Here is a 14,419-nt window from a genome sequence, read left to right as displayed (position 1 = left end):
TGTTAGTGGTTGCGCCCATGCTAACTCTGGCTCTCGGTACCGACAAGGTCTAAGGTGTATTTAGCCAGTTAGCTGATCTTCATCAGAGGCTCTTTAAATGACAGGTGACTGTGTAAACAGTTCGTACTGGTCACTACCGTTTTTTCACATCCAGGACATTTTGACCTGTGTATATAATGGGGGAAAGGTCACTAAAGGAGGATTTGCATGTTTTGCTAATGTTAGCATTAACAGCTGTTTACTCACCAGTCTAGAAGAAATGTGAGTTCACCATCAAACCTCATTCCTTCACTCACCAACATCTGTCTCCAGAGGTGGAGACAAACACCAACGTTAAGTCACACTTTAGCTGCTCAACTAGCTGAATCAGCTAAGTCTCATCACTTTCCTATAGCGACTCACTGAAAGCCTCCAGTCTGCCCTGATGACATGGCTGCTCAGAGGACAGATTATAACCTCTTGTACTGTAAAGACAACGATGAAGCTGGCCACAAATAATGCTACTAAATTTCCTGGCAGTCTGGCCAGTAGTGAGTAAATATGTAGAAGTGTCTGCATCATAAGAGGACAGTCAAAACATCAAACTAAGAGTAGCAAAGTGTCACGAGTGTACATCTTTTCAGTGTGCTGAGGCCGATGTGCATTGTCCAAATGACTCATTTCCATCCATGCTGGTGGTCAGTCTATCCAGACTGGATAGGCTGGCATGGAATCAGGTACAGATACTGTATCCACGCTGCCCAAACAATGAACCGAATGACTGGGGACGCCCTGACTCTTCCTCCAGCGCCACCATGAGGCTGAGACTTTAGTGAAAATGTCTGGAGGTCTCAGACAATCACGTCCTCTCAGGGTGAACTGTAATCACTTCAGTGATGCTCTGACTTTTTCGTCATCAAGTCAAAATTTCTTTTATCCAACAAGCTGAACTAACATTGTGAAGCTCAGCATGTTCACGTTGTCATTGTGAGCTTGTTAGCATGCAGATGTTAGCCTTCGATTCAAAACACAGCTGTGCCCGAGCGACTGCAGACTCTTTTTCCTGTTTCCTTGAAAGACAACAACATCATTTCTGCAGCAGCTCAGGTAACAAAGGTGTGACCACTCTCCAGTCATGTAGATTTTTAAGGGTGATGTGATTTCACCTCTGTTTCCTTCTTTCTCAGCTCGTTTACAACTGTAACGTCTGTGGAAACGTACAGAGCCACAACCATAACTCATAGATTCAATACTGTGCATGTGAGTGGGTGTAAGTGTTTGCTGAAGGCATATACAAGGTATACGCATGTATGTGTGTGTGTGTGCGCGCGTGTGTGTGTGTGTAAGCGAGTGTCCTTTGGGAAAATGTGTTCTCCAACACTAATACCTCTCCCTGCCCTTGATGGTGGAATCGGGACAGTATGTTACCATGGCGACTGGCCCCATAATGGTTACCACGGCAATATGAGAGAGAGAGGCAGTGATGCAGCAATGGTTGTCAAGGAGACCAAAAGAATGAGGGAGCAGCAGGGATGAGATTGTGAATAAAGAGAGGGGGGAAAAAAGTGAGAGAGACGGAGAGAGGAGATGAGAAGTTAAAGAGGAAGAGTGAGGAAGAAGAAGAGGGGAAGTAGAGACTGTAGAGACAAGATAAGATGGAGGAACTAATATGTCTTGAACTGAACGCAGAGCTGTGACACAGCAGCATGTAGCAACCAATCCACAAACAAGTCCTGATCTCCTGGTGGAGGCCTCATTCTGTCAGGACACCAGCAGGAAGGACGCAGGGAGGACATCTGGCTGTCACACACATTCAACTACAGTATAACTCAGCTTGTCCACTGTCTGAAAGCATCTGCTGACTTCCAAACACCAGGCCAGATGGTCCCCGGCAGCCTCGCTGGAGGCAGCACAGCCGCAGGGTCGCACACCAAAACCACAGGAGGCTGCCGCGTCCTGCAGCCCTCCTTCAGGTGTTGTCATACCAGAGCCAGAGGCCACTGGGATGACCTTCTGTCTGTCAGTCTGGTTACACAGACTCCGTTCTGGCCCACAGCCAGCATCGTATCTGCGCTTCCATCTTCACAGTGACAGCAGACGAGAGGGACGTCTACCCACACTACCTATGTTAAGTTGAAATCACTGAGTTGATTTTCACACTGTACTCAAATCAGCAGAAAGTCCTGGCTATGTAGAGTGCAGGACACACTACATGATTTGTAAAATAACTAGCAGACAGCATGTATACTGCTCATGATCAGAAGAGTTAGTTAGTGTCCATGCTAGAATGTGAAATATCAGCGAGTGCAAGAATCTGTGCACTGATCTGATATCATGGAAATAAACTTTATATTGTTTCACAACAGGGTAAAACAGCAGTTTTTCTGGAAATCAGTTCTTCTTCACTGCTCTGAAACAGGAGTCTACACAGGAAGTTGTGCTCTGCGGCCACTGGCAACTACTGTTATAGAGCAGCAAAGAAGAATTCATTTGAGTTAGCCGTTAGCAAAACCAACAACATGTTACACTGGAGGTCCCAACAGTGAAGAGGCAACATGTTCAGTATGTAGGGTTTTATATAAATAATATGTTGACAATATATATTCAATTTATATATACACTATGTTTATTAAAACTAAGTTCAGATAAAAATGCATGTACATTTTAATTATGTTTTATTTTCTTCTCATTCATTTTAAACATGTCTCTTTTCATTCTGGGAGAGTGGTCAGACTCTTGGAACCTACTGTATATATTATCAACATATAATGAGCTTCAGGATGGATATACAGTATATTTTTGCAACACGTCTACAAAATAAGATACATACATGACATTGACATATATGTCAATTTATGAAATTGTTCCAATTTCTACTAGGTTTTATCTCTAATATTTTAATATGTTTTTTTAATATTTATATGTTGATATATCTTATACATAGATATATACAATTCAATATATATCATATATATCATCATATACGCAGGGTTGGTAGTGTACAGCAGTTAATTTTAAGTTTTTAATGCAATGGTATCAGATCTTTTCTCAGTATCAGCTGATAGTTCATGTATTATCTCTGTCCATCCTCAAATTAAAGCTCACATTCAGACAATGTCATGTGGCATCAGTGTAACAACAGCGTCCCGTAACACTCACTACTCTCTTCTTTTAACTGACAGACAGTCGAGCAAACAAGCAAACACCACCACATCGATTCCCATTTGACCATCCTCCCATCTTCCAGAGTGTTATCCAGAGTCAGATCTGCATCTCGTCAGTGCTCGGGGAGGCAGTGCCGATAAAGACGCACACCGAGCTCCCCTGTGTACTGATTAGGGAACACAATTTCATTCCTCACAGTCAAGTTCATGGGGCGCGGTCCCATTACGCCGACACCCTGATTGCTTTCTCCTGTTTTGTTTAGACTGTCAACCAGCATCTTCCGTTTACTGCGCTGCTGTCGTGGCTTTGAACCGGTTCTCTTGTTCAATTAGCAAATGGAATGAAACTGTTGCTGCAGCTCATCGGCCCGTTACAGAGCTTTACCGCGGCTCCGCTCACTGCTGCATCACTCACATGTCTGCTGAGCTGTGAGAAGTTAGCAGAGGCGTCGCTGCTCCCACATGCTAAATAAAACCAGACAGACTGATTGATGAACAAACTCGTATGAAGAGAGTGGGAGGGAGAGAGAGAAAGAGAGAGAGAGAGAGAGATAGAGGGCATTGAAGGAGGAAGGAGGGAGGAATTAGACGGAGAGAGGATCAGAGAAAACAGGAGATTAGAAGGTAGAAGGAGACAGTGATGAAGAGAAAAATAAAGAGGATGAGGAAGATGAATGTGCCTCACCTATCCACTTGTCATTCCCATACCAGGACAGATTGCCTTTAGTGCTGTCGTAGTATCCAATCTTCTTATAGCTCCCGCCTGAGAGAGAGAGGGAGACAGAGAGAGAGAGAGAGAGAGAGAGAGAGAGAGAGAGGGTCACTCTGGACTCTAATGAATGTTCGACGAGGTTGTGTGTCCGACCCTAACACCATCTGAAACGTGAACATAGTCAGGAAGATCAAAAGTGTCACGTAGGTGAAGTTGTCAGTGAACATCTGGTCAGACTGATGATCTACGTCAGTGCAGTGATGGGCGATCTGACCAATGACAATCTTTTTGAGTAGAGTCACAATCCACGATCTGCATCCTGTTTCTGCTCTGATTTTATTGTGAAATTCCCAAATTGAAGTTGATTTATTTATTAGTTAATTTGATTTGACACAACCATGAACATAAAGTACACAAATAAAAAGACAAATTCATTTTACTGCATACCGAGCTAGAAATGATCACAGATCTGTTGTTTGTCTGCTCACTGATACTCTTCACCCACAATGCATCTGTTTACGAATCATGTCACAACCAATCATGCTTTTAGCTTAGTTCAGTTTTTATTTGAACAGCGCTGGTATTTATTCATGAGGTGATATATGTAAGTGTCTGAAACTTCATTTGCTGCTAACCAGCTAGCCCCGGCTCATCCTGCTTCCTGTCGTCCTGCCTGTGCAGGTCTCTTGTCCAGCAGATGGACTACAACTCCACTGTCTTGGACTGCAGCTGGTGACGGTGGTTCTTGTTCTACATATGAGATATATAAGATATGTATGTAAAAGACCATCAGATCATCCAACCCTATATTAGTGGTTCTCAAACTTTTTCACATCAAGGAGCCTAAACTGACACAATTAGACCACAGACCCCGTCCCTGCCCAGAACAGTTAAACACTCTTTCAGTGTTAGTTATGGATGGAAATAAGGTGAAAATGAATCCTTCCCCTTTTCCCCAGGAACCCCCTTAAGGACTCCTGGGGGTCTCCGAAGCCCACTTTGAGAACCACTGACACACTTGTACAGATCAAAGTGTCTTTAGACATTTACCATTTCAGAACTTTGTGGTACTGACTCTTGAGACGGAACCAGACTGTTTCCACTTGCTTCCAGCTTTTATGCTAAGGTAGGCTAACTGACTCCAGCTCTGTTGTTAACTACTCAGGGTCCAGTTACAGGAGGGCGATATAAAGAAGTGTTTCCAACAGAAACCACTAATGAATAAACAGTAAACAAGAGTGTTTAAACATATCAAAGGATTAAATTAGACATTTATGAAGAACTTTAGAAGAGAAAATAAAAATATCCAGATGTATATCACGTGTCCTGATATAGATTAGAGAATATCAAGATAGTATTTATAGGTCAAGAGTCTGATTCTCTCTCTACCTGGATGGCTGTGTCTGTAATCGTTGCTACGCTGATGATGTGAACCTTTAAATCTGTCTGCTTCTCACAGTTGTATTAATGAGATCAGTGTCTGGATGTCTCATAGGCTCCGCCCACAATGACTCGTTTCAGTTTTAAACTCGTCTCTTCTTCTCTGTTCATCTCTTCCTCTATGTTTTACTTTTAAACTCATCTCTTCTTCTCCGTTTCCTCCACCATCCACTCTCCTCCAGAGTCTTCAGCCTCTAAAACAGAGACTCTCAGAAACGCTGCTGGACCCGTGTTAGTCTAAAACTCCAGGGTTGTGTTGTAGTCTGGACGGACAGAGACCTTTGGAAACGATGATGTAGACACCCACGGTGGCTCCAACTACTATGAATTAAAGTGTTGCTGACCTTGTTGTTTTTGCAGCAGCTGTTGTTCAGTTCAGTTCTGGATTTTAACTCTACAACTGTCTTTGCTGTTCCTCCTTCAGAGGATTTACTGGAACTAACCAACTGAGAGGAGACAACCTGCTTCCTGTTTACACCGGCTCGCACATGCTCAGTGCACACAAATGGTCATATGATCTGTGTTTTCAGGTGTGTTAGTGTGGATGGAGATAACTTCTGATATGGAGCTAAAAGCGCATCTAGATAAAGAGAAAACGTTTAAAAATGAAAATGTAGTGATGTGGATATGGCTGTTTCTCTCCTCCTCTGTGGCCCCGCCCACACCAGGCTGCTCACACCAGGCTGCTCACAGACCCTGGTGGGTCTTCAGGTGAACTCAGGGAGCCACGTTTACAAAATGAGTCAGGGGCAGAGAAGAAAGGTGGTAACAGACCTGCTGCATGTATACACAGACTGACAGTGACCAGGTTACTGCAGTGCATGTGAACACACAGACAGTTGTTCTCAGAGGCATCTTACTGATGCTTCCTGCCCTGGTTGATATGTTTTTTCTTTTAATAATCTGTGCTTGTCTTTCATTGAGGTATCTATCCATATACTTTTGTCACTGGATGTTTTCATTTACATTGTGTGAAGCTCTCTGTGACACTGGTCATTTTCACAGTTTACCAGCTTCCCTGGTGCAGAGACACAGACTCCAGTTGTGCCGACACTTATGAAGCTTTGGTTTACTTCAAATACAAATGTCACTTTGACATTCATGCCTTTTTTTTTCCTCTGAGAAATCGTGATGGACAGACGCCCTGGGTCCCTGTCCTTCCACTCCAGGAACCAGTATGCTCTATGAGATATTTCAGAAATGACGTGAGAGCCAGAGGGAGGGAAGCCTGTTTAAATGAAAATATACCCATGTGAGAAACTGTCCCGTCATCAGCTGTAGCACATTCCTGTGGTTTCCTGTAATAACACTTTATATCCCAATGCAGTAGCACAGGGAGGCACTGAGGGGGGCGGGGCATCAAACCACCACCCACTGGGCTGCACCGCTAATTATCAGGAAATCACGATGGCTGATTCCTGCAATCGACTAACAGGACTAACAGGCCCCTCCCTCTGCATAACACCAGCTCCACGCCGCTCTACTCGCCTCTTCTGGTTTTACATCAGGCAAAAGTTGTGGTCAGCCCCTCGAGCTTCTCGATCACATGTGTGAAGAACATGCAGCTCTATGTGTGGTGTACACAGGTCTCTGCAGACCAACATGAAAACCTCCCCTCACAGGTGGAGCAGGTGGAGGGAGCATCAGGATCTGGACCTGGACAGCCCCACATCATGGTTTATCAAGGTCTCTTCAGGATCATGTCAGGGTGTCTGTCCACCTGCTGAAGCTCAGGAGAAGCTGCTGATACAGCAGGACAGTGATCCTAAACATCAGAGTAAATCCACCTTCTGGAGTGGTCCAGTCAGAGCCCAGACCTGGCTCCAGTAGAGCTGCTGTGGACTGAGACCAGACATCCTGAGACTCTGTCTGAGAGGAAGAAGCTCTATAAGAAGACTGGTCCAGACCTCAGACCTGAACCAGGTGCAGGTCTGATTAGCAGCTACTGAAGAGCTGGTTTCAGGTTCAACAGTTAGTAGATCCAAGCTTCACTGACTGTTTAATGACTGAGTTCAACAAACACACAGAGATTATAACTGTGTGTGTGACGTCAGCTCAGAGACCCCGTGTTCGTCTACATCTGTGAGTGAGATGAAGATCAGATCAGATTTATGAGCAGCTGATACAGTAACCAGGTCCTTCAGAGGTTCACTGACTCCTTCTGACTTGTTTTGCTGATGAAGAGCTCACAAAGCTGCAGTCTGCTCAATATGCAAAGCATTGCTCAGAAGTACAGGGGTAATGAGGAGGTTTGATGCATGAAACCAGACTCTGACATGAACCAGTTTCCCGTCTCTGAAGAGACTTGGCTTCAGGTTCCCAGCCTCACATCAGTCCTTCTGACTGAAAAACAGCTGCAACTAACAACATTACTGCTGTTCCACTCAGGTGTCCCAGTCACAGCACCGTGGCGGGATGTGAAGAGGTGGTGTGGTTCTCCTGATGTCAGAAGGATTCTAATGATGTCCGTCTACCCCGAGGAGGAAAGTGGACGCTTTAAGGACAAGTTCAGTCTCGTTAAGACAAATGGGAAGAACGTTCTCCACACATGTCTACTGCAGGATTCAGATCCAGGAGAACACAGCAGGGTGTGTGTGTCTTTACCAAAAGACCAAAGTAAAAGAACTTCACTGCAAGAACGAAAACTACTACTACTACTACTACTACTACTACTACTACTACTACTACTACTACTACTAATAATAATACATTAGCTGAAACGGTGTCACAGTGTTACCTTTTCTTTTCCTTTTTGACTGAATCTGACATTGATCAGTGTTCAGACAGTTTCCCTTTGTTTCATCCCTGTTTCTATATTTGGACATTTTAAATATATCAGACTGTTGTTTATTGTTCCTGGAGATTTAAAATGTGATAATTATACATGTTCTTGCAGAGGTAAATGCCACTTAAGAGGAAGCATACTGTACAATGACATGTTTTTTATGTAAGTTGACAGCGTTGCCAATAATTTGCAGATTTCAGCCGTTTGCTGTCCATTGAATTGGTTGTAGCGTGCACAGACTCTGATGCTGGGTTTCTGTAAAGAGCCGTTGCCTCTTCAATAATACAGGAAGTGAAACCACAACTTCCCGGAAAACAGTCTGTCCTCAGTGGTGAGCTCATGCTGCTCTAACATAAAAATCCAACCAATAAAGTCATCATGTTTTTTTAACAGTTCTGCCTCTGCACATCCCAATGCCTCTCTGCTCCCTCTGAGCCACTGCCTCACTCTTCAGGTTGATCACAACACCGGATTTTTGCAACAATATCCACGTCATAATTATTACAAGTCTGAAATCTCTCAGATCTGAAAACCTGTCATTCAAGGAAATTAAACATACATTGAATGGACGCAACATCACGTGGTTTAGACATAGGTAAGAATAAGTTCCTGTGTGCAGGAAGTTGTCATCATGCTAAATGTCACACATCAAAGACAAATCTTCATTCATATGGCGCTTGTTCACTTTTGCAGAGGTTGTTTTGCAGCAGCATTTCCTCAGAGCTGCTGTCACTGCCCTGCAGGTCCTCTCTCCTTCTAACACGCTCCCTCTCAGCTTTCCTCCTTCTCTCCTCCTCGCTTGTTCACCCTCTGTCTTTTTCTCCACATTGCTCCGCCATAGCACACATACCTGCATCAACCCTGAAGCAGTCAGAGCCCTGACGCAGTCAGCGTCCACTTCTACCTTCAGAACACTGGCCCTCATTCACTAAGATGTGTGTAGAAATGTTCTTACTCTGCACACAAAAAACTACCACTGGATTAATGACATGTGTGCACCGAGCAATTTTGATTGTACACCTGTGAATCAGAATCAGTTCAAACAGACTCATACAGAGGTAATATATTACATAACTGTAAGATGATAACCTAGTTACAGCTGCCTGTGTTTTTGTAGGCTGATGAACGAGCACAGTGCAATCAAAATGACATTTACATTTTATTCTGATTGCCATGAATGATCCAGTTGATCATTAATTATAATTGTAATAATACTGGTTTTGATGAAGCTGGTTCCACCATGTTTTACTATGACTGTTGTGTGTTGCACAGGGATACTGGACAGTCTGCTCTAGAATCTCTCCAGCTCTGTTGTACCGATTCAGAAGTTGTTTCAATAACCATAAGGTAAGTTAGTTTTAAATGCAGACAGATCTCAATTTATGCTTTTCTCTAGGGCCAAAAATATTGATTTGAATTATCTCATCATCGCCACTAAAAGTGGCTCCAATATTGAAAAAGTCAGGCTGTACAAATAACTTGGCACTTGGATTGAAGTTTAAGAATCATATATCAAATCTGGTGAGTACATTAAAGCAAATGATTGGCTTTTTATTTAGGAGTAAATCCTGCTTCCTGTTGCATTGTCAGTTGTAGTCCCTTGATGCCGTCTACCGCTCTGCTCTCAGGTTCATTACTATTGATGCTTGTAACTGTCAACACTACCACAAACACTACAACTACCACAAACACTTCCACAAACACTAACACTACCACTAGATCAGCTGGACCAGTCACTGTTCTTGTGGTGTCCCCTGCAGCCCCATGAACCCCCTGGGTCCAGATCCTCTCCCCACAGAGACGAACAGCAGCAGATGAACACACACTTCCTCCACTTCCTGTCCGTTCAAAGCCTTACAACGAGTATTTACTGCTACAACTGTGGAACTGCAGAGTTTACCACAGCCAATTAATGTTTATGTTGAGAAGCTGACAAGAGGCTTGAATGAGCATTTTATTTCCATGTCTATCTTTCCTCTCAGCTCAGACTCGACCAAAGAACTGCCCAGGGCCACCACAGCTCCAATTACCATCAAACAAACCGCAGCTCATTGCTGACCTTCCCCTTGTGGGTCGACAGCACCAACAAAGACAATTGGCAAAACAAGCTAAATTTTTAATCAGTCCTGAGAACACAGAGAGCCTCCAAAAGTCACAGATCTCAGTGCTGTCAGAGGAACACAGAGCACAGACAGAGTGAATAGGAGAACACAGGCCCAGTGATCAAAAGGCAGCCAGCCAGGCACAGCCCCACACCACTACAGATAAGACTCAGTGATGCAACCATCCAGAATGAGAGCTGGTGGGCCTGTGGGGTGATAGTAATAATGTGATTATTGTAGGCTGCTGTTTTCCTGTGGCTGTAGACTCTGTTTCCTGAGACAGACACTTCCACAGAGTCAGTAGACTAACTGATTCTGATGACAGTGTCAGGTTACAGTGTCAGTGATGTACACCTGAGTGAATATGATTGGATATTACTAGCTACCTCGCTGTGAATGAGCCGTTGTCATATAAAGCAAAGTCCAACTAGCTGGAGCCAGTTTTTTATATTTAATTCTTTTCTCTCTACATCAGCACTCGACAACTAAGTTTGGCCTTGGGCCAATTTTGGTTTGAGTTTCCAACCACTGCTCTACAGTGTCTGGTGTTAGTAAAAGACAAATTTTCATTTTGACCATATGATGGGACGTGGACTTTGGTCTCCTTCATGAAAGTCAGAAACACTACACATCCACCAGCCTGACCTCTACAACTATTTTAACTTTCTCGCAACCCTGTTTGTCTATCAGCCGTTTGTATATGAAGGTTGTGATGAAGGCACGAACACAGCTGAGACACGTCTGGAGTCGACCGTCAGGTGGGAAGATACAATAATCTGACAGTGGAGGAGGTGGAGGAGGTGGTGTTGTTGATAGCATGTGCAGGAGGATAAATGAGGCTGCTGAGGTGGTTGACAGTTTTACCACTGATTCTGGTGAATCTTCAATTTCTGATTTAAAGGTTGATTAATTCATGGTGCATTTCTACAAGTAAAACAACCTTCCTGGATTTCTCTGTTGTGGGTCACTTTACAATAATGTGTCTTTGCACAACACCGATGCCAGGGAATGGTAACGAGGATCATGGGACTTTATAGACTGTGCTCTGCTGCAATGTCACAGGGACTTTTCTGAAACCCTTCAACTATCAATCAAATATTCAAGAAGCTGTTAACTTTTTATACAGAAGCTCCTTTTTTCTACACTTCTTATGCCCCCCCAAAAAATAAAAAAAAATCTGTGGCCACATGAAATATAAAACAGTGTTATTTCTCCTCACAAACACTCAGCCTGAGCTTATGTTTGAAAACCTTTCATGGCAAATGCTTCACACGGTGTCAGAATATAGAAAGGATCAGAGCAGTGCAGATCACAGCTGACTGCCTTGTGTCCTACCTTGAAGCTGTTCAATAAGAGTCCAGGCCATTCGAGAACCTTGAGCATCAAATACAACGTGACCCTGAAAGAAAAAGAAAGTAAGATGGAGTTTTGACGTTTTACCCCCTCCATCCCTCACACAGGGCCCCTCTCTGGCTCCTCTGGCTTTTTCACTTACTGAGACTCCTTCAAAGGAGCTGGTGTTCATAGCTCTGTAAATCTCCGCTGTGATATCCCGGTTGTTGTAGTTGAAATCTTCTAGCCGGTGACCCTTGGCCTTTAGGGGCCCCACAGTCTTGTTGAGGGCCAGGGCCAGAGCCCACACAGCATCATAGGCCAGCGGGGCCTCCTGGAAACCGCCCGTCTCCTCTGGATTTTTGCCTCCAAGTTTCGACATCAGCTGGGCGAGAAACTCCTGAGAGGTCTGGGGAGGAAGGGACATGACGCGAGGTGGTTACACACTGATGATGAACATCTGGATCAGCTGGTCTGAATGTGTCGTGCACATCAGTCAGAACTTTTACAGTTCTGACTGTGGTGCAGTGGTCTATCAGAGGTGAGCGGTTCCTCTTCCTGAGACTGAATGGGAACCTTCATGAATATCTCAAATGCTGCTGAGGTAGGTATTATTTGTTCACTGACTTACTTTCCTTTTGTTTTTTTTATTATTTTGGCAGTGTATGTGTTATTATTGTGGCTTCAGCCATCAGTTCTATCAATCATGGTAACATTGTACTCAGCAGTCTCACTAAAACTACTGCAGGCCCAATGAGGTGGCAGACATGAGCAGTCAGATGGTTAAAGTGTTTCTTCACATCATCTAAAGCACTTCGGAGGTAAAACCTGAAGTGATCGCACTCCGACAGGTCAGGTGGGTCAGAGGAAGCTGTGATGCATGTTTACAACAAAACCTCCCCAGCAGGCATGAATCTGGCCACCGACATCATTAGATGTTGGTGTTTGGTTGAATGTAGGTTGAAACGTTGGGTGACCAAAACTGAATGTCAGGACAACGTCTAATGCCAACGTTAATTTGAGTAGAATACTGATGACAGCTGATGTTGATATTTTGTTAGTTTTAAGTTGTGTTGTTCAGTAACCAAAATCCAACGTCTTCCAAATGTCTCACATGAAGGTAATCATGACAAAAACATATTGACATTATAGTCGTGAGCAAAACCCAGCCTCTACTAAACATCAGCTAAACTTCACAATGTCAGTTAGTGAATGTTGGGTTTTGACATCAACCTTATTTTCATTTCTGACCAAAATTTTACGTTGGCCCAACGTTAGAGTGGTTAGAGTCAAACGTCTTTCTGACGTTATATTGATGTCCAGTGTCAGGGGGGTCTGCTTTTCTTTGACCTGGAGGTTTGTTTACATCCTGTCTGACTGTCTAACTGCCTGTTGGACTGACAAACACATATAACAGTCACGTTGGTAACCATCTGATAAGCTTTTAATTCGGAGCATACTGACGTACATACCTTTTTAAAAATGAATTTTGGAACAAACAATCATAAACAAACAACAACAAGCACAGACATAAATTGGGTCCAAAAATACTAATCCTCTTTAACTTACACTTATTGTGAAAAAGCAAGAAGTCTAGGGTTGCTCTGTCAATCTCTAGGGGGAGGGACAAGCTAAAGAATATATAATAGTTAAATAAATGAGCATAACACAAAACACCCAGTTATTGGGCGCAGATTTCAAACTTTCCCTGTTGTATCTCACAGATTTAGGTTACACTCAGCAATGAAACCACATAGTCAAGTAAACATAGTTAAGCAAAACATAGTTAAGTGAAAAAACAGGAGGTAATCAAAATAAATTAAAGTAAATCCAATCAAATGAGAAACAAAGACTCATGGGTGCTCCGGTGTGAATACATTGTACATAATAATGGAAAAAAGACTCAGACAAGCTTTTCTATGCCTTTCCAACAGTCTGTAATAATATTATTTAGAGGGATTACCAGATAGTAACGTGATAACAAGTCCAGTTAAACTCCTGTTGTTTCCACCATTTCATCCAATAATTAGCAAATTTGTCCATATGTAGTTTCAGTGCAAAAGTCAACCTCTCCATGAAGCAGACCTCATTTACAATGCCAATCCACTCCAATATAGTTGGAGATATTTTACTCATTAATTTCCTAGTTATGGCCTTTTTACTGGCTACAAGCAGAATTTGAAGAAGATATTTGTCACTACAGCTAAGCTCAGATGGAATCTTGCTTAAATACATTAAATACAACAAATTCAGAGCCAATTATTGATTTTATCTCTGCTACTACTCCCAGCCAGTACGGCCGAATTACAGCACGGTCCCAGAAAATGTGAGAGTGACCTGCTAAGCAGTTCTCACAACCTCTCCAACAGTGACCCTATTCTGGTTTGCCACTCTGTAACTTTTTTATTTTGGGGGTGATGAAAAACCTGATCATATTCTCGCCATTGATCTGAACTTGACTTAGTCATATGTGTTTTACAAATTATGAACCAGTCCTCATCTGTAATAGTAATATTTGCTTCCTTCTCCAATTTAGATTTGATATACAATGTGGAATGACCTTTCGCTGCTTGCAGACTTGAAGATATTTTAGTAACCACTTTTCTGTTCAGATCGGATTTATATGCCTCAATAAGCAAATTGATTAAGTTTGATTGACTATCCTGAGTAACTTTGATATTTTTGTTAAAGTGGTCCCTAATTAGCATACTGATGCCTTTAAGCACAACAAACGATTTGCTTTGGGTTTGATCATAGGTTAAAAACATCTGCTTTGTTAAGGTTGGGCAACTTTCATCAGTGTGGTTAAAGGTTCTGTAAATGAGATTTTAAACGTTAACACAGCAGCAATCAACTATTTTCTATGTAATGATATAGTGGAGTCATGCTGCCTGAGCAGAGAATG

General features: G+C 42.9%; 1 protein-coding gene across 6 annotated transcripts in view; it reads right to left on the bottom strand.

Annotated features, from left to right (window-relative positions):
• Positions 1–14,419, bottom strand: part of gabbr1b (gamma-aminobutyric acid (GABA) B receptor, 1b) — a 146,272-nt gene that overhangs the window by 21,971 nt on the left and 109,882 nt on the right. For all 6 annotated transcript variants that reach the window (XM_071499914.1, XM_071499911.1, XM_071499912.1 and 3 more), the window contains 3 exons: positions 11,678–11,923; positions 11,518–11,581; positions 3,829–3,906 (listed from right to left, as the gene is read on the bottom strand). In XM_071499914.1, coding sequence (XP_071356015.1) covers positions 3,829–3,906; positions 11,518–11,581; positions 11,678–11,923 — 388 coding nt within the window. The remainder of the gene's footprint in view (positions 1–3,828; positions 3,907–11,517; positions 11,582–11,677; positions 11,924–14,419) is intronic.

Source organism: Trachinotus anak, unplaced genomic scaffold, assembly GCF_046630095.1.
Source record: "Trachinotus anak isolate AG129_WGS33_773 ecotype Australia unplaced genomic scaffold, CSIRO_AGI_Tana_v1 ptg000016l, whole genome shotgun sequence".
NCBI classification, from domain to species: Eukaryota; Metazoa; Chordata; class Actinopteri; order Carangiformes; family Carangidae; genus Trachinotus; species Trachinotus anak.
This window is presented reverse-complemented; position numbering and strand designations above follow the sequence as displayed.